General features: G+C 34.7%; 1 protein-coding gene across 7 annotated transcripts in view; it reads left to right on the top strand.

The window, feature by feature from the left end:
• The window catches only part of Btk (tyrosine-protein kinase Btk29A), a 57,633-nt gene that overhangs the window by 12,718 nt on the left and 25,508 nt on the right, over positions 1-19,407 (top strand). Inside the window, exons 1-2 of one of the 7 annotated variants that reach the window (XM_017609520.1) lie at positions 5,490-5,608; positions 11,350-11,558. The exons of 1 other annotated variant lie outside the window; for it this stretch is intronic. In XM_017609520.1, coding sequence (XP_017465009.1) covers positions 11,426-11,558 — 133 coding nt within the window. In that variant the 5' untranslated portion in view covers positions 5,490-5,608; positions 11,350-11,425. 5 more of the 7 variants (XM_017609517.1, XM_017609516.1, XM_017609518.1 and 2 more) reach the window with 5 other exon arrangements.

The raw sequence follows: 19,407 nt of genomic DNA, 5'->3' as shown, positions 1-19,407 counted from the left end.
AGCCCTTCTTGGGTAGGCCTCTTAGAATGGCTTTACTTAAGAAGGCCTACGCAAATTATCTTCTGGGTACCTACTTAAATACACACATGCAGAACTAAAACTTAAATTGGCGCAGCAAACCATGCAAAACACAATATGTCTGTTTACTAAATACTGACGAGAGAAACTAGTAAAGGATCTAACCATGAACCAAAAATACAAGATCACGCCTTCTTCTTAGTAGCCCGTTATAATCGCATTTAGCAAAAAAGTCGGGCGAATTTGACATTAGCCGTTTATTTACATTTGTTCGTTGTTTACAATTTGTTGGTGGCTTTTTACTGCATTTCGCTTGTGACAACGTGTGCACACATAAGGTAAAGAATAATTTAACGCAACGACATAATTTATAGAAGAATTTGCATAATAAAAATGATTATTCATGCGTTCAACAAGTACGTGTTTTTTTTGTTCTCTTCGTTGTTTACTTCTTACAACAAAGATTTCAACAGCTAGAAAATAACTTTTTTCTTTCTTTCGGGAAGGCGTGATCTTGTGTCTTTCGTTCATGGGATCTAACCATGTCCAGCTTTTTTCTCATCATAATAATATAGCACGACCTAAAGAGCCTGTCAGACGTGGCAATGCAATATATTTCGAAAAGGCTGTCGAATTGAGAAATTTCAGAAAGCAGTTGCATGAGCAGTCACACCTTGCATGTAAAGTGTCTTTCGAAAGAGCTCTTTTATTTCTGAAAGACGAATTGCAGATTGTTAGTGCGGCACGAGCAAGTTGAAATATATTTCCGAAGTTGATTTGCGCCCTCTCAATTGCAGTCACATCTTGCAACTTTCATTTCTGAAACTGATTTCCGAAATGTGACAGAATGGTCTTTCTGGCGGTCACACATCGAAATTGCGTGGAAAAGTTGGAAATATTGCCACGTCTGACACGCTCTTAACTCACTTTCTTTTTCAAAATTCAGTTTTAACAAAGTACATATTACTAATTGAAAACCAAATAAAAAAAAATAAATTAAATAACTTTAAGTATTTAACAAAAAATACAGTTGTAACTATGGTACTTAAATTTTTATTAACTTTTTTAATATCTTTTATAGAAATAAAAGTATTACATAGCGTCTCTCTATATTAAGTTAACGATATATAGATATGTGGTGAAGTTTGCATTACGCCCAGGAGTTCAATTGGGCCCTCCTATCCGTTACAATACCTTGTTCTAACCCTCTTAGGAAATCTAGTAAGTTGTACAGTGGCGGTCAAAAATGGATGAATGGTGTTTCGTTTTTAATATTTACAATGTTTTTCAAGCTCAAATTTTTTTTATATTTTTAAAAAAAAATATGCATGCTTTAACAAAAACTATATAATTAACACTTTCAAACTTTCTACTGAACTTAGAAAAATTCCATAAATTTTTATCTAAATTTCGAGCTTTTTAACCAGAATTTTTAGAATTATTTTGGGTATGCAGTTCAGAGGCTTATACAATTTTAGTTAAGTAAGTGAAAGTTTAGAGCGGCTAAAAAAATCGCATTTATTTTTAATATATTTTTTTTGTTGATGGCTTTTGCAGTTTTTTTCATAAAATAGCGAAATTTAGGAAAACTGACCTTGACTTTTTTATTTTTTTCGCAAACGGTCTTGCGCATATTCTACCACGAGAAATTCACGTTTATATCGAAAAAAAGTGCAAAACGCCGTCAACAAAAAAAATATTAAAAATCAATGCGATTTTTTGCCGCTCAAAACTTGCACTTATTTTACTAGAATTTTATAAGCCTGTTAACTGCATACCCAAAAAAAAATTAAATTCTGGTTAAAAACCTCGTCAATTAAGATAACAATTTGTGGAATTTTTCTAAGTTCGGTATAAAGTTTGAAAGTGTGATTTATATAATAATAGTAATAATAGATTGGCGCTTACACATACATATGTTAGGGTTTGGCCGAGCCTCTCCTCCGACTTGTGGCGTGGGCCTTGATGTCGTCACACAAATCGGATCGTACCTATTTTTATGAGAAGCTGTTTATCATGGCAGAAATACACTCGGAGGTTTGCCATTGCCTGCCGAGGGACGACCGCTGTTAAGAGAAAACCTTTTTCTATATTTTTTGCGATGTTGCTTTGACCAGGGCTTGAACCCAGGTGCTGATGAGTGAAATCGCGCACTGCTTACCTCTACACCACAGCGGCCGACAGTGTGTGTTTTTATAGTTTATGTTAAAGCATGAACCATAATTTTATAAAAAACTATCAAACAAATTTTAGCTTGAAAAACATTGTAAAGATTAAAAACGAAACACCATTCATCCATTTTTGACCGCCACTGTATGTCGAAAGCAAATGTATATATGTATTTGTTTTTGCTCCGGGACTTGATTTAATATGTAAGTTAACCGAACCTTTTCCTATGTAATTTTCTCTGATAGTAGGCGCAGGACCTATTCGTGTTGCTGTTGCAGACTTCTTTGTAAATCTTACCGTTTCCTCATACCTCTGCCCCTCTGAAAGTATATTTTCTGTATGGTAAAGTCAATTAAAAAATTATAATTTTTTTTTAATAGTGGCAGTTTATATATAAACAAACGAACTACTCTCTCACTCTTCGTCGAAAACCGTTATTAATGCGTTTAACCACTTGCTACTTGTATGTAGAGATGTGTGTGTGAAAATATTTGGTGTAATTTCCTTAAAAAATTATTTCTAAAAGTTTTCCATCGCAGAGCCCATGATCCATGATCGATTACCTCAGAATTTTGTATGTATGTATGAACACACTCGACCACACATTTTTACATACATATCTACTTATGTATGTACTATGTATATTTATGCAGCTGCGCCTGAGTGACTGTATGCTATGCGTAACGTCTTCTCTATTCGCATTTGTAAAACATATGTACTTATACATATATGTATTGTTCGTTTGTGATTAATGATTGGTTATTTTGTGATTCTAAACGTGGGAAATTGGCTGCGGTGTGTAATAAAGCTTAAGACATTTCTCTTGTTTCGCTGACCACGCACTTTTCGTGGTAACATACAAAGGCACTTAAAAACATAGATGGCTTTCGTTGAAACACGATGTAGCATGTCGCTGGTCATTTTATGGAGTTGGGTATGGTTACCTTTTTAATGTTTAATGTTGATTTTTCTTTATAATTTTAACTTTTACGAGCATATAAACATACGTATGTAAGTATGTACTGCATATATAGGGTCGTATACATAAGAAATGCATGCAAATGCATGAATGTTATATATGTACATATATGTAATGTTGCAGATTCATAGATAACTAAATTTCAAATTCTACAAAGTGATAAATGAGCTTTATAATATCTCATCTTATCTTTCTAAATTTTAACAGTAAAATTTTATTTTTTCTCTTTTGTATACCTACAGATCACCTTAGAAAAAATCGAAATATTGTAACTATTACCTTTTTATACTTACGCAAGAACCGCATTAACAAAAAGCTGATTTGGCTCAACACATACATATTCCTTTCAAGCATTTATACCTGTGTCGTTAAGGCGCACTCGCTGAAACCGTATTGAAAAACAAAATTTGTTATTATACCTTTCATGAGCATGAAATGGTATTATAACTTTGGTCCGATGTTTGTAAGTACCAGAACAAAAAGAGATAGACCCATTAAAATGTATACTTTTATGATCAGAACGTCGAGCTGAGTTGATTTAGCCATGTCCGTCTGTCCGTCTGTCCGTCTGTCNTTCAAACTTTGAGGCGCTTAAAGCAAGTGAAGAAAAGCTGCCATTTGGCCAGCCTTTATACGTTTTAGTATATTCCAAATAATTTTTGACACTTCTCGCAGCGAAGCAAGCAAAGCAAGCCTGCATTGGGCCAGCACCTTAACCGATGTGAGAAATAAAAAAGCGATTTGAAAACAAATTCGAGTCAATACACTTTTGAATTTCTGAACGTATTGAAAGTTGGTTTATGCTTCCGTTTTGAATAACCTCGAACTGGGTCAAAGCGCTTTATGTGTTGGTATAAACAAGGTATATGTATAATTTTTTTTTGAGTTTTTTTTTTCAATTTAATTTTAATGATAAAAAAATTTGATGGTAAATCCGCTGAGAGGCAGCCTGAACATTTTTGAAGTTTGCTAACATAACAAAAATGTATTCAAATTTTCAATCTCACAAATACATTCTCACTTTCAGTCTCAAATAAAAGAAAATTGTAATATTTTGATCTATTTGTTTCTTGTTTTACTTTTTCGGACTATTAAAAAAAAAGAGTTTTCTTATGTAAATATATTTATTTTGTTTAAAATAAAATGAAAAAAAAGAGTTTTTTAATAAATAAATGTTTCAAAACTGGATTTTATTTTATTTCTTTATCTCTGCACATCGATATTACTCTAAGGATATTTTAAACGCTTGAGAAAAACGTTCAAATTTGACTATCGAACACATCAACTTACTATTGTTTGTATGTAAATTTTACTCCCAAATATTTAAAAGAAAATCTCCCCTCTCAAAAATTTTCAATGTAGCAAAGCTATGCTTAATGTTTACATCTGGAGAAATGTCAAAAATCTGCTTTATAATCAAAAAATAGTAGTAATGAAACTACATTCTTTTTTGTATCATGCTTTCAAGTTTCAAATTTACCAGTTTTTCGAGCTAATGAAAATCGCCCAAATATTACTTAGAGACTTTTAATTCTTTGGATTTCATAATAGGCTTTGGACATTTAAATTTTTCAACTTAAGGCTTAATAGAGGTTTCGGCCTTTATATGTATTTTTTGTAAATATTGTTTTAAATATTGTTTGAGTTTTTAAATGTAAACTTTTGGAGCCGAGGTTCCTTAACATAGATTACTTCTTATTTGACTTACTCACTTATTTCAATATGCACTCCCATTGAAGGCTGTGGTTTATACTTAACTTCAAAAATGGAAATAAGTATATGTTTATATGTATGTGAACCTACACATACATTTCCGTGCTACCGTCTAGTTATACAAAATACTCAAACCTATGTACATATTAAAATTAGAAATGCGAGGGAATGGCCAGCGATACAGGAGTATCTGAATCGCCTGCTTCTTGCATTTGCTGGTGCATCAAGTAAGTCATTTGACGATGCGTTCAAAAATCATGTGCTATTTAAAGTTCACACAAATGTGCAATACATGCCGAAGCGCATATGCATGTCAGGGTGTGCATGTGTTTGTGACTTCGTCTACATTTGTGCAGCGGTCTGAAACTTTTTAGTGTGTAAAGATTCCCCCTCTTGAGATTTCTTCAAAAATTCCCTGCCCAACCCAATTTATGTTTCGTGCTCCCTTCTTCCAAAAAAAAAAACAAAAAACAACAACATCAACAATAAAAACACAAAATCGAGTTGGGGCTATCCAACTAGTCGAGCAAGTTGAATTGAGCAGAAATTACTTTGAGAGGAGCAAAGCACTAGGCCAGGCACTATCACTCGGACCATACCAAACTACAGTGTTTCAGTTTGCGGCGAGACTCAAGCGAACGTGATCGTGCTGCGAGACACCTCTTCGTCGGTCGCCTGAAGTGTGTGTGGCATTGTCTGTGGCTCCGGTAAATTCGCTGTGCTAACAAAGTAAAAATTAACAAATACAGGCATACAAATACATCTGTGCATATTCATTTATATGTTTGCAAAATATGTACAAAAGCTTGAAACGTGTTTAAAATTTATTACTATTTTTTATGCTTTTACTTCGTTGTTTCGTTGAGAAAATGTGAATAATAATCTTTGTTGGAATTCAATAAATGCATACATACATACATATGAATGTATGTATGTATGTATGTAAATGTGGCTATGTTAATTAACAAAAGAGAATAGTGTAAACATACAAAAAACTTAATCAAAAAAATCAGTTATGAAGTTATTTTATGACTTAATGCGGGAGAACAATAATTAATTTGCGATCTGTGGCGAACAACATTAATATATTTTATGGAAGAATTTGCAAAAACTAATAACTTTGTTTACGAATGTTTTTCTTCTGTGGTCTGACCTTTGCATACTGAAGTTGCTATTTGAATATTTATTTACATACATACATACATGTGTGTGCATTTTGTAGGAGAAATTTGAGAAGGCTGAGGAAGAGATTGTGGAAAAACAGGCAAGGCTGTTGTGTATGTGCGTAGCCGTGGCCTTCGAGCTGAATTTATATTTAAATTTTGATTAATCTCAAAAAGATTAATGACCTTATTCATAAATTAGGAAGTATTTTTGATTTACTTATAAAAATCGCCTTTTCATCGATTTTCCTGAAGTATTGCAAACACTGTTTAGTTAATAACTCTAGCAGATTTATCTCATGATGTTCATGGAACACTAAATATAATTAAGACCCTACGTGAAAAGTTCCTGACAAATGTGTGTATGGACGGAGTATGTGTGCGTATGTATGCATAAATATTTGGATTTTAAGTTGTAATCACTCGTAATACATTCATATGTACATATGTGTGTACAAATATAGAATTTTTAATTAAATCAAAGTAGCATTTGACAAAGTGTAAAAATGGACTTTTTAACAGTGGCTTTGTTTGTTCAACAACTCTACCGCCAACGACTTTATTTTCCTATTGTCTGAATGCATTTCGGTAGTTTGCACACAATTTGACAATTTCCCTAAACCGGTTCTTTGCATCTTATGTGTTGGCTAGCTCTGCATGCTGATCCTGCTTAAAGTTGTACATACATGCAGTTATACTCGAACAAATGTATGTATGTAGGCATGTACTATGTACAATGACTCAAACCAGTGACCACGTGTTGATTTTTTGTTTAAATATTCACAATGTCTTTCAAGTTAATTTTTTTTTTGATATTTTTCTTTAAAAATACTGACCAAACTTAACCAAAGTCATATATGTAAATCACAGTTTCAATCTTTATATACAAAATTTAGGAAAATTCAACAAATTTTATCAAACTTTCAAACATTTTCATCTGCATCTTTAGTTTTTTCAAGTTAATTTTTTTTTTGATATTTTTCTTTAAAAATACTGACCAAACTTAACCAAAGTCATATATGTAAATGACAGTTTCAATCTTTATATACAAAATTTAGGAAAATTCAACAAATTTTATCAAACTTTCAAACATTTTCATCTGCATCTTTAGTTTTATAGTCCAATGAAGTATAAGTTTCAGCCGGCTAAAAAATCGCGTTGATTTGAAATGAAGTTTTTTTCTATGAATTCATAATCAATTTTTTCCAATTCACAAAATATATGCAATAAATTAAAACTTTGGGTGTCTTCACAGCCATTTCGGTAGTTTTGGTAAACTGCTGGTTGTTCCTCGATCATGTTATCAACTGTGAACGTCCTTTTCAGCTTACTTTTGTTAGTCTGATAAACAGTCATTTACTTAAAAAAGGTAAAAAAACAAAACCATCTTCAATTCTCATGTAAAACTTTAAGATTACCGTTAATTTCTTTATGATCCAATAATCGGGTCTAAACCAAATTAGGATGGGACCACCTCTGAGGTACCACCTTTCCTTTGAAAAAGAATTATCGAGATCGGTTATATCGAATAGATTCCCTCCTCCTTTTTTTGAAGTTTTTGTTTAAATATTTACAAATATTTAAACAAAAATATTTTATAAAATTTTAAAATATTATACCAAATTAGTATGGGACCTCCCGTGAAGCACCAGAAAAAGAATTATCGAAAGTTATCCGGTAACATACATAAAAAAATATTCCCATGAATTGATAACCGCCTCTGTTGTTGTTGTTGTAGCGGCTACAACAACCCCGCCCAGATCGGTTTGTATCTCAGTCGTTGTCGTCAAGTTCCACTAACGGCAACCCTAGGAAGCGTGCAGCTTCTGTGGGATTTGTCCACAGGGACAAGGCCGTTAGGGTTGTCGGGTTTTCCGGGCACGCGAAGAGATGGTTCGAGTCATGTGGGGTCTCTCCGCATGCCGGACACTCATTCGGCACATCCTCATTCAACCTACTCAAGTAGGAGTTCAACCTGCTGCAGTAGCCGGAGCGAAGTTGTGCGATTGTGATAACCGCCTCTAAGTGAAGTCGGTTAAAAAGAGTAAAATTAATGAGTTAAATTATCATAAATTTTAAATAGCTATAATTTAACATTTTAATAAAATTTACATTGAAAAAAAACCTCAGGCCCCCTTATATTATGCTCTGCATACGCCCATGCACCCAAAAATGTTCTAAATTTTTTATTAAAAAGTTTAGTTTGAAATTTTTATGAAAATATGTCAAGTTTTCCTAAATTTTGTGTAAATTTGAAACTTTGTTTTATATAATTTTGGTTAAAGGTTGGACAATATTTTTATAGAAATATAACAAAAAAATTTTACTTTAAAAACATTGTGAATATTAATAAAAATCAACCTGTGGTCACTTGTTTGAGTCACTGTATATCCAACTGTGTGTGTGGATACAAAACGAGATGGTCGCGTTGATAAAATTTAGACAGTATACCCAGTAAGATAATGGAATACTTGGAAAAATACTTTTATTTTCCAAGTGAAGTACTATTGGTTATAAATTGTACTAAGAAAAAAATCCAAGTTTAATTCATTCAGAAGACAACACGAAGTCGATGAGGGTATTAACAAATTTTTAACATTTGTAAGTTTTATCTTTAAATCAGTCTGTAAACAATTTCTTCATTTTACATTTTCGATATTTGAGATAAGGTGTATGTACATATGTATAAATACTCTCGCATACATGTGCTCATAGTGGGTATGTTTTTAACTAAACTTATGCACATACTTATATGCTTATACACATATGTACATATGTACACACATATGGATCTGAAAGTATGCAATCCACAAACAGGAAATAATAAAACGAATGAATGCCTGTAGAACCCGTGTGCGTAGACCAGGGCCGGCGAACCTTTATACATACACGTGCCATTATTTCCAAAGAATTATTCAATGTAGCAATGACGTGCCAAAAAGAAGACATGACATATCGCGGTTCTTGGAGACATTGGTTGACACTTAAATCGTAAAAAAAAACAAAAAAAAAATAAAAACGAATTAATGGTCTCTTAAATGTACCTTGTGTGCAGACGTCAGCTTCTGCAGACTTCTAATATGTCTGGAATTAAATTCCAAGTTTTCAAAATTTTAGCATTAGCAAATTTAAACAAATTCAGTTTATCAAGTGAAGTCAGATCAGGATACATAATAAATTTGAGTGCACCCGTTAACTCCTTGAATTTAGAGTCGACTTTATTTTGACTATGAATATGCCTCAATATCTTTTTACCAATATCTTTCAGTTTAGTATCAAAAGCGCGAATGAGATCTATGCATCATAATTATAACAGTTTTATTAGAGCCTTAAAGCATAATCCGAAAAAAACATCAATTTTGCAAGCCACGTACCCTACAAGAATTGTGTGATGGAAACTAACACATTCTCATTTATCTTACTAACCCATTTGCAAATTGTGCGTTGGTTAAAATGAGACCATTAAATAAGGCCATGAGTTGGATGAAGACGGAAGATCAGATGTACACAAATGTTTACATCGCATTTTTCACACTGCCCTTTAGAATTTGATAGAAACTTGTAGGTAGCCAGTGACAGAAATCTCTATCAGTCTTGCCACTCAAATGATTTGTCAAATGATAGCCACTGTTCTTGCAGGGACTACTTACTAGTAATGGAGGAATTGAGTCCTCAATTAATACCGTGCCCAAATTATTTTCTTGCGTGCCATCAATGGTGCGCGTGCCTTAGGTTCGCCAGCCCTGGCGTAGACCCTAAAGCAAAAGGTCGCAGTTAAGCAGACGAAAAGCCACTCCTTAAACCACTTTCATATTTTTTCGCTTTCCTTCTCTTCATGCCTTCTTGAATTGTTTGTTTTGTTTTTGAATTTCTCGCTAATTCAAGGTAGTAATTTTGACTTTCTTCATTCAGGTAGTATTAAAGTACATACATATATAGTACATGTATGTATGTACTTCAATTTGTGCAGACAGACAAATTATAACTTAATACATAAATATGTATGCATGTATCTTGGTATATCCGTTAATGCTTTGTGTTTAAACATTTTGGCTAAGGCAACACATTTTTCTGCCTAAATACACATTGAAGAACCCCATTGACTGCTTGTGTTGCAACATTGAGCCTACCAAAACAACAAAATGAGATATCTTTATTGACCTTTTTGTGATGAAATTCAGCTCTTAAAGTGAGCAGTGGCCATACATACATATACATATGTACATACTTGTGCATACATATATATGTATGGATGCATATTAGGATGCGCCTTATTTTTCAATGACGTGATATGAAAATGGCATAGGCATATTTGAGATCAGCGTGCAAAAAATTCATTGAAACATATAAGCACTTTCTGAATTAAACGCTCTTTTTCATAATTTAAGTAAAATTTAATGAGTTAACGTATGTAGTTTTAGCGCTCTTGAGCACGTATTTTTCAGTTATTCGCTTTTGAAAATTGTGCGCATAGCACAAAACGAACTTATCTAGGACGAGTCGTGCTTTATAGCTTACAAAAAAATTTTTCCCAATACAAATAAGGCGCACACTAATGTATATGCATATCCATTTAGATTATAGTAAGATAGTTGGGACGTAGGTAACTACACACATACAGTGCTGGTTACGAATTTAGCACACTACGGCGTGAAACCACTATCTTAAAAGTTTTTTCTTCCCAAAATATTTCATTAATAATATTTTTCTGATAGTGTCACGCACTAAGTAGGGTACAAGTACCGCTTTAATGGAGCGGTGATATTTACGTTTCTCCCTCCCACAATTCATTTACATGCAACTACTCATACTTTGAAATTGAAACCAGGAACAGGGACGGATCCTGTAGGGATATTCTGGAGCTCCGGAACCCAGTGCAAATGTGCACGCAAGTAAACAAAATACTTATGCGAAAACTTGTGGTAAGAGATTATTGCAAACAACAATTTGAAGTGAATTAGCTTCGGTAGATACTGATTTGTCGCAGTTTTCGTATATCCGTTAATTACCGTTATATGGGAGGAGGCACATACAATACTATTCCTGCAACTCGTAAGACAGTAAGCGTCAGAAAATAGTTTTGATGATTTTGGACTCTGGCACTATTATTTTTATGAACGCTCATACATGTAAAATAGCAATAAATGACTTCTGTTTAGTATTTATTTATTAGCCATGGATCGCAAAGCAGGTTATTGTTCTTTATGATAAAAGGAAAATAAAAATTTAAATTGCTGCTCTAGTAATTACACATAAAATATAAACTAAAGAAAGTTAAACAAAATTACGTACAGCCTACTTTTGTAGGACCGTGGTAATGTTAGCCGAATTTATGAACAACATCGGCTAATCAATTAAACTACCTACATCTTGTTGTTCACAAATGATTCCGTGTGTTAGTTTCGCGGAAACCAGTGTGCTGGGCAATATGAAAGAACGTGTAAAAGAAATGAAAGTCTTTGGCTGTCGTTTAAATTTCTGGAATAATGTCGGACAATGTTTGCCAAGTTCAAAAGGTATGTAAATAAATACTTATGATTTTTTTAAATCTAATAGTACGTGCTGACGAAATATTGGACCTTATGATTAAAAACTAAATAAGCAATTGCTTTTTCTTAAAATTTCAGCCCTTTTACTCGATTTATTCAAATAAATTTAAATAAAAGGTCTGAAATTTCTTAGGCTTTATTCATAAGGCCCATTGTCAAGTCACTAAAATGAAAAGGCCCTATGATCTCAAAGGGACAATTATCTAAAGAGATACTCAATGAACTATATAAATTGATTTTCGCTTCTTTTTGTTTTTGCGATTTCAAATATTCTGAAAGAAAAACAGTGATTTTATGTATATTTATCTTATATAGCTAATAAAATTTGAGAATACCTACATTTTCTGAAACTTTAGTGGCATTTTCCATTTTGTGTTTTATAAAATTTGCTTTCGGATGTAAACAAACATCAGCTGTTATGGCAATTTGACTTTGTACATTTGTTCCCGGAAAAAAAAACTCGAACTGTTTCGGGCACGAAGACGAAGACGAACGTATTCGAAGAAAAGTGGAACATATTCGCTCTCTATTGCCCAATTTTCTAGCGAGAGGAATGCTTTCTGGGCTGTTTTCGACACGCGCGGGATCCTGCAGGCTCGTAAGGAACAAACCTATTATTACCCTTGCCGCACTCAAACGCCTTTGTTGATCGCGTGTTTTCCGTAACGAATTCAACTTAAACTAAAGTGGTAATGTGGTAAATCCCTGAGAAGGAGGTAAATTTTAAAAAGATGGATAAAGTCCAAAGGCTTGTGTCCACTCTCACTGATGCGATGAGAACCATACCATCTAAGACACTGTACGCCGTACTTAATTTTCTTCCGATATAGCCACATGCCAAACATGTCGCAAGCGATGCAGTAATTCGAATGAACATTCCAAATAAGTGGTCAAATACCTGTTACGTTTACGACCCTCCTACTCTAAAGGGAAGAGTGGAAACAAGACGCTATAAGGAGCGGTGAGTCCATCCATGTATATACAGACTGCACAAAGCTCGAGGGGAGGGTTGGTGGATGTGTATACTACCATCACCTGGAAACCTCCCATAGATTTCGTCTCCGGGCCCAATGGAGGCGGAACTGATGGCAATCGATAGGGCCATAAAACTGGTACATAAAGTGCGATATGATACCCCAAGTTGATATCTACATTTTCACTGGCAGCCAGGCGGCAAACAAATCCCTTACGAAGCAGTCGACAACCTCCATTGTATCCATGAAATGCCGCGCATCTCGCCCAAAGGTGATATGGGTTCCGGGACACTGTGACATAGAGGAGGACTGTAAGGCCGATGAACTGGTGCGACTTGACACCAAACTCCCTATTGAGGATACAAATGATGAAATAAGAATATCCTTACAAACTTGCAAGTTCCCACTGGAACTTGAAGGGAGATCTCCCTATATGAGAAATAAAAGAGTACTCCCCTTGACCTGATTTCGGAGTAACAAGGTAGACTTGTCGGTTTTGTACTCCTTTATTACTCGCTTAGGAGTCAAATAGGAGATCTCCTAAGCGAACAAGTAAAGAATGCTCTCTGAGCCATCATTTAGGAGCATTAAACGAGATTTTTCGGTTTTTTTTACTCCTATATTGCTCGCTTAGGAGAGTAATGGGATATTTTCTAAGCGAGCAGTTAGTTCTGTATGAACTCCCTGATTGCTCATTTAGGAGGTAAAAGGGATTACTCGCCCCCCTAGGACATCCCGTGTTAAAGGGACTACAAAATTACATGCTTATACACAAAAGCATAGGGAGCAATGGGGAGTAGTCGTATACTCCAAGGGAGTACTCACCGAGCAATCGTACGATGATCCCAAGTTCTACTGGGTTACTTTTCTGAGAGGCTCGCTAAAGTAGCGAACGCAGTAGTTATGACATGACTTAATCACCTTCAAAACATAACAGGAAACTACCTAGTTGGCAAGCATGTCTATCGAATGGGCCTACGATTGCATGACTTCTATAGAGCTGTAAAGATGAAGATGGTAGAGGAAACGATTCTTAGCCCGTTGTATCAGTGCCCTGCTCTACGCAGACTCGACTCTTGGTAGTCAATTCTTCAACAACTTAAATGATCTTAGATGCGTGGAAATCAGGGATCTTCTAAAATGCCTGCGAATTTCAAAACTGTTTTAGGAGTTGCTGACCCCATATGCGGTGTCGCAATAGGCCCTGAGCCTAAGTGTATCTTACAGACGATCGCGACAACCTAACCTAGCCTATAGTAATGATCCTCCATAAATGTACCCATTCTACGATAGTTCTAAGAAGTGCCGCATCGAGCGTTTATTTTTCCATAGGAATAAATAACACGTTATGAAATGATTTCTTCTCTTTTGAGGTCGATAAATTATACGCCACTTAAAATTCTTTAAATTCCAAATTTGTTTGTATTTACTAGATTTGTCCCAAACAGGGCAATCTAAATAAAACCGATCAACCCGAAAAAATATAGTTCAGTAAAAATGTATAACGACATCTGCTAATTGTAACTAATAAGAACATAATGTCTTCTTGCAATTTTACTCTTTTCTTCTTTCTATAACAAGAAGATTGTCTCTATTAAAATTAAGGTTTGATGACAGCAGTTGTGAATATACCAAAAATACCTCGAACCGATATACCCCTTAACGATGATGGGCACGTTTACGAAATAAGGACTAAGATTTACGGATATGTACCTCGATGTCCCTACCCTTTATACGGAAGGTTCTTCTATCCAATTTGTGGATGTCATCGCCCAATACAAGGCTGACATTACAGCAAGCCAGAAAATACGATGGTCGGTACACGGTAGCATAAGCTATGACCAGGCATGGGCAGAGACTTAGCAGGTGCTAAAAGAGCGTAAGCATCGCATGTACGTTTACAAGCGAGAGCGTAACGATGAGAACGCGACAGCATGCAAAATGAATTGGGTACACTAACACATTCTCACTTTTAGCCTACCCTGGTTTGTGGTTGTGCCCACCTCTGGTTATGACTTTTATTATAACTGCACTATGGAGACTACGATACCTTGTTTCCAGGTCCACTTGGTGAACGAATTGCCACGATCCGCATCAAAGCTAAATTCAACAATAACAGCCTAATTTATGCGCACCTCAAGATGTAGGAGAACGACGAAGACACAATTTTAACATCGTGGCGGGCCAACTTTAACCTCAGGGAGGTCAAACGATGGTCTTACAGTCGGAAACTTTAGCCTTCATGTAGTCTGGGCGTTCAATGCTGCTCAAACAAGGAACTACTTATCGATCGATATAAATTAGCAGTGAAAGTGCATCTCTCAATCCCTTCGTACTGCTGCGGAAGAGGCGGGGTCTACTTGTACCACCCACGTAGTAAAAATGTGTATGACGAGGAGTGCCGTGTCGCTACTGCAGAGTAATATGCGGCGACAGTTGCGAAGAGAAAGGCCGAGAGGCGTCTATTGAAATGGAAGAAAGGAGTCAGAAGCGTGTTAGTGTGAAGGGTGCAGCAATCCCATGCTTTCAATGCCGTGACTTGTACCATGAATGCAGGGAATATGAATGACGACAACGGTGGAAGTTTGACGATGGAGCCGCAGACATACAGCCTGACCTGTTCAAAGCTAGCGGCGAAGAGCTGGTCAGACGCGTGTGTCAGCTGTTAACGTAAATAAAAATTACGTTAAGGTCCCTGTGGGTATAATCTAGCCACGTACTTTTTATTCATTTATTATACACTTTCGAAAAGGATTCATAGACGTGTTGGTGTTCGAAGTTCATTTACAGGTTGAGAAAGGCTCTTCCAAGAAGAATGTTTCAAATAAAAGTTAAGTATTTCTGTCCAAAACCTTCGAATCTGTAGTAGGAACACGAATGTTCCGTTCAAAACCGGAAGTACATAAAAGGTCAAAAGATATAGCATACCCGATTTTGTAATTCATATTTTTACGTTTTCCAGTAAAAACATGTTCCTCCATTTTAGAAGGGTGGACGGGTTGTCTAGAACACCCGGTAAATCAAATCTAAGGTAAATTGCTTGATATCCTTTGCTTAAAGTGTTTGATGGTTAGAAATGTATGATCGATGATTGTAACCTCAGTAGATTTTGTCCAACCCGCAATAGTAATGATATAATAGAAACACTAGGGACCGTCATGAATCAGCTGCTTGAGTCTCTTATCAGTGTGGCCTCAGATCTGTTAAGTTCACCATTGACCGTAGTGCTTAGGATCCCTGTAAAAGTAATGTCTATGTATAGTTACGTTAAGCCCACCTTTTCCGCTCAGCTCCATCCAATTGGAAAGGACCTCTCCAACCTCTTTTGCCAACCGCTGGTACCAACTGAAGAAAAGAGGCAGTACAAGTCTTTGTGAGCTTTCGGCAGAACTATTCTAATCGAAAAACCTGAGCTGATGAACTTTACGAGGTTTATAATCAGCACATGTACACACCCGTTTTGGAAAGTATGATGAAAATTACGCTTCGACTCGATATTTATGGATGACCAACAAAAGCTGCAACGCTAACGAACACAATAAAAGGAGCATGTTTATAAAGACCTATCCAACTATCGGCCGCAGAGCCATGCTTTCCATATATATGGTAAAGGCACGTTGCATTTCACGTCTTGTCCTATGTACATAAACATTAGGGTGGGTCAATTAAAAAAGTTGATTCATATCCTTGCGATTCTGGTACTATGGACCATAACAAACATTTTCGCCCAAGGAACCATACCTCTAAAATCATTTTCGAGCCTGCCAAAATTTTTTGGTAGATATTTTCAAAAATACCAAATAAACGACCTCTTAGATGCATTTCAAAGACAAAAAAATATTATTGAAAATGTGTATACGGGGGTTTTTTGGGTCAGAGAATCCATTTTTCGCATTAATTTTTAATTTTGATCGCAAAAAAATAAAAAAAAATAAAAAAAATAAAAAATAAAAAAATAAAGCAAAATAAAGAAATAAATATTTTTCCATTATTTTAAATTATTAGAAAGTCAAAGATTTGACTATTTGAGCAATAAGTTCGTCAATTTCCCCCAAAAAAAGTGAAAAATCCAAAAAATTGTTCAAAAACGCACTCTGGTGGCGATCAAAATTAAAAATTAATGCGAAAAATGGATTCTCTGACCCAAAAAACCCCCGTATACACATTTTCAATAAGATTTTTATGTCTTTGAAATGCATCTAAGAGGTCGTTTATTTGGTATTTTTGAAAATATCTACCAAAAAATTTTGGCAGGCTCGAAAATGATTTTAGAGGTATGGTTCCTTGGGCGAAAATGTTTGTTATGGTCCATAGTACCAGAATCGCAAGGATATGAATCAACTTTTTTAATTGACCTACTAATTGACCCACCCTAATAAACATATATATAACAACACATAAATATCCATATGGGGTGTTCCATAACGAAACGGACGGGGTTTACACTTCATCTGTTGTTGTTTTGTTTCAAATTTTAAGCGATGATGCATAAACATAAGTAATAAATAAATGTGAAATTTGAGCTTGATAAATACATTTTTTAAAACTTTACAGCACAAAAACAAAATCAAATCGATTTAATACTTTTCCAAATATCTCGAGAACGGGACGAGGAAAAAATTTGAAAAAAATCACACATACACACATTAAAATTCTCTATAAAAAAACATATTTTCAAGTTTTTTTTTCTTGAAAAATTTTTAACATATAAATGAATAAATATATTTGATAAAAACAAATAGTTTTTGAAAATATGCCATCTCAAAAAAAAAAATAGAAAAAAATCACAATGGTAGCTCTGAGTATTGGGCAATATTTAAGTATAGGATTATGGGATACACTATAATAATTTGAGTTATGAATTTTATTTACACCGAAGTTGAGTAAAATGTGTACATTATAATTACAATAATTTTTATGCTGACGGCTTTTTGCACTTTTTTCTTATGGAAAAACATGCGCAAAACCGTTTTCAAAGAAAATTAAAAACAAATTAACGCCGATTTTGCCAACGCTTAAGGCTCGCATCTTAATATACTAAAATTGAATGGGCTACAAAACTGCATACTCAATATAATTCTAAAAAAATTTTGAAAAATTTGTAAATTTGTAATGTACTCAACTTCGGTGTAAATAAAATTCATACCTCAAATTATTATAGAGTGTACCCCATAATACTATACTTAAATATTGCGCAATACTCAGAGCTACAACTGTGATTTTTTTAAATTTTTTATGAGATGGCATACTTTCAAAAACTATTTTTTTTTATCAAAAAATTAATATGTGAAAAAATTTTCAAGAAAAAATAATTTTGAAAATATTCATATTCAAAGAGAATTTTAATGTGTGTATGTGTGATTTTTTCGCCCCGTTCTCGAGATATTTGGGAAACTATTAAATCGATTTGTTTTTGTTTTTGTGCTGTTAAGTTTTTAAAAATGTATTAATCAAGCTTAAATTTCACATTTATTTATTACATATGTTTATGCATCAACCCAAAAAATTTGAAACAAATCAAACACATGAAGTGTGAACCCTTTCCGTTTTGGTATGGAACACCCCATAATAAAAACATAGTAAAGTAAAACCGTTCTCTCAATTCGTCGGCCATGATTTTTTTTTTAAAGTTTGCCAACATTTTAAAATCATATAAAATAGAGAGTAAAAAAAAGGAATTTTTCAAAGCTGTTTTTGTTTGAGATTGAAAATGAGAATGTGTGTGTGAGCTTGTGTCTACCCAGCCAGCAAAATCATCGTAAACAAGCTCGTAATTGGATATTTTCTCGAAGAAAAACCGGATTAAAAATCGTTTATGATAGCCGTTCACGACTCTTTTTCGCTTTAAATTGTGCATCGCCTACGAACAGTCGTAAACGGATCGAAAAAGCATTCGTATGCGAATATTTTTACGTCCGGTTTTTAATTGTNAACACCCTATATACATATTTAAATTTAGAAGAACCATCATGGTTGCTGTATAACGCAAAGTAATTTTCTCAGCAGCTTGTGCTGCTGTGGAATTAACATGAAATCAATAAAATACAATTTTCTCGTCAATTTGTCAAGCACTAGAGAAGAGACAAATCCTCTTTAGCGCTTGCAAATAAAATTAGTTGCTTAGTTTCATTGTTGTATTCATCGCAAGCATTTGAAGAGTATCTCTGCCTAAAGTTAAGCAAACATTGTCGCTTGGCTGCAGCTGTTGCTGACGCCTTCAACTTTGGGCACTTATGCCAATGTTTTTGTGCCTACTAGTTATGTGAATGCGTGTATGTACATAAGTACTCCCATATACAGATGCGTGCTGTTGAGCCACTAAACCAGAAGCGACTTCAGCAAGTTTAGTTTAGTTCGTCATTGTCTCTGTTAGATGTTTGCCATTGCCGTTGCTGTTGACGTAGTTGTAGCTGTAGCTGGAGATGCTAGTATTGCTGCTGCTGCTTTTGCCATATTGCCGGATACACACAGCTGTGCCATTGTGTATTTGTATTCAATATTTTTTCTTAAAGTCATTTTGCAAAGTTTGTCTGCATGTGCGCCGTAGTGGTTTTCCCACTTTTTTACCGTTTCTGCTACTGTCGTCGTCGTCTCGATTACTGGCTCTATGCCGTTGACTATTGTCTCCGTCAGTAACTCAATTAAAAGCATAACCACGGTTGCCACTCGTCTACAATGTTTTCTACCATTATCTTTTAGGGTAAAGTCACCTTTCTTTATTTACATTAGGATGCCCATCGAATTTTAATCTAATTTTATTGATTTTTATGAGAAATATTATTGTCGACCGCTGTGGTGTAGTGGTAAGCAGTGCGCGCTTCCACTCCGCAACGCCTGGGTTC

Source organism: Rhagoletis zephyria, unplaced genomic scaffold, assembly GCF_001687245.7.
Source record: "Rhagoletis zephyria isolate East Lansing unplaced genomic scaffold, Rhagoletis_zephyria_1.1 Rzeph_scaffold_00231, whole genome shotgun sequence".
Taxonomy (NCBI): Eukaryota; Metazoa; Arthropoda; class Insecta; order Diptera; family Tephritidae; genus Rhagoletis; species Rhagoletis zephyria.
This window is presented reverse-complemented; position numbering and strand designations above follow the sequence as displayed.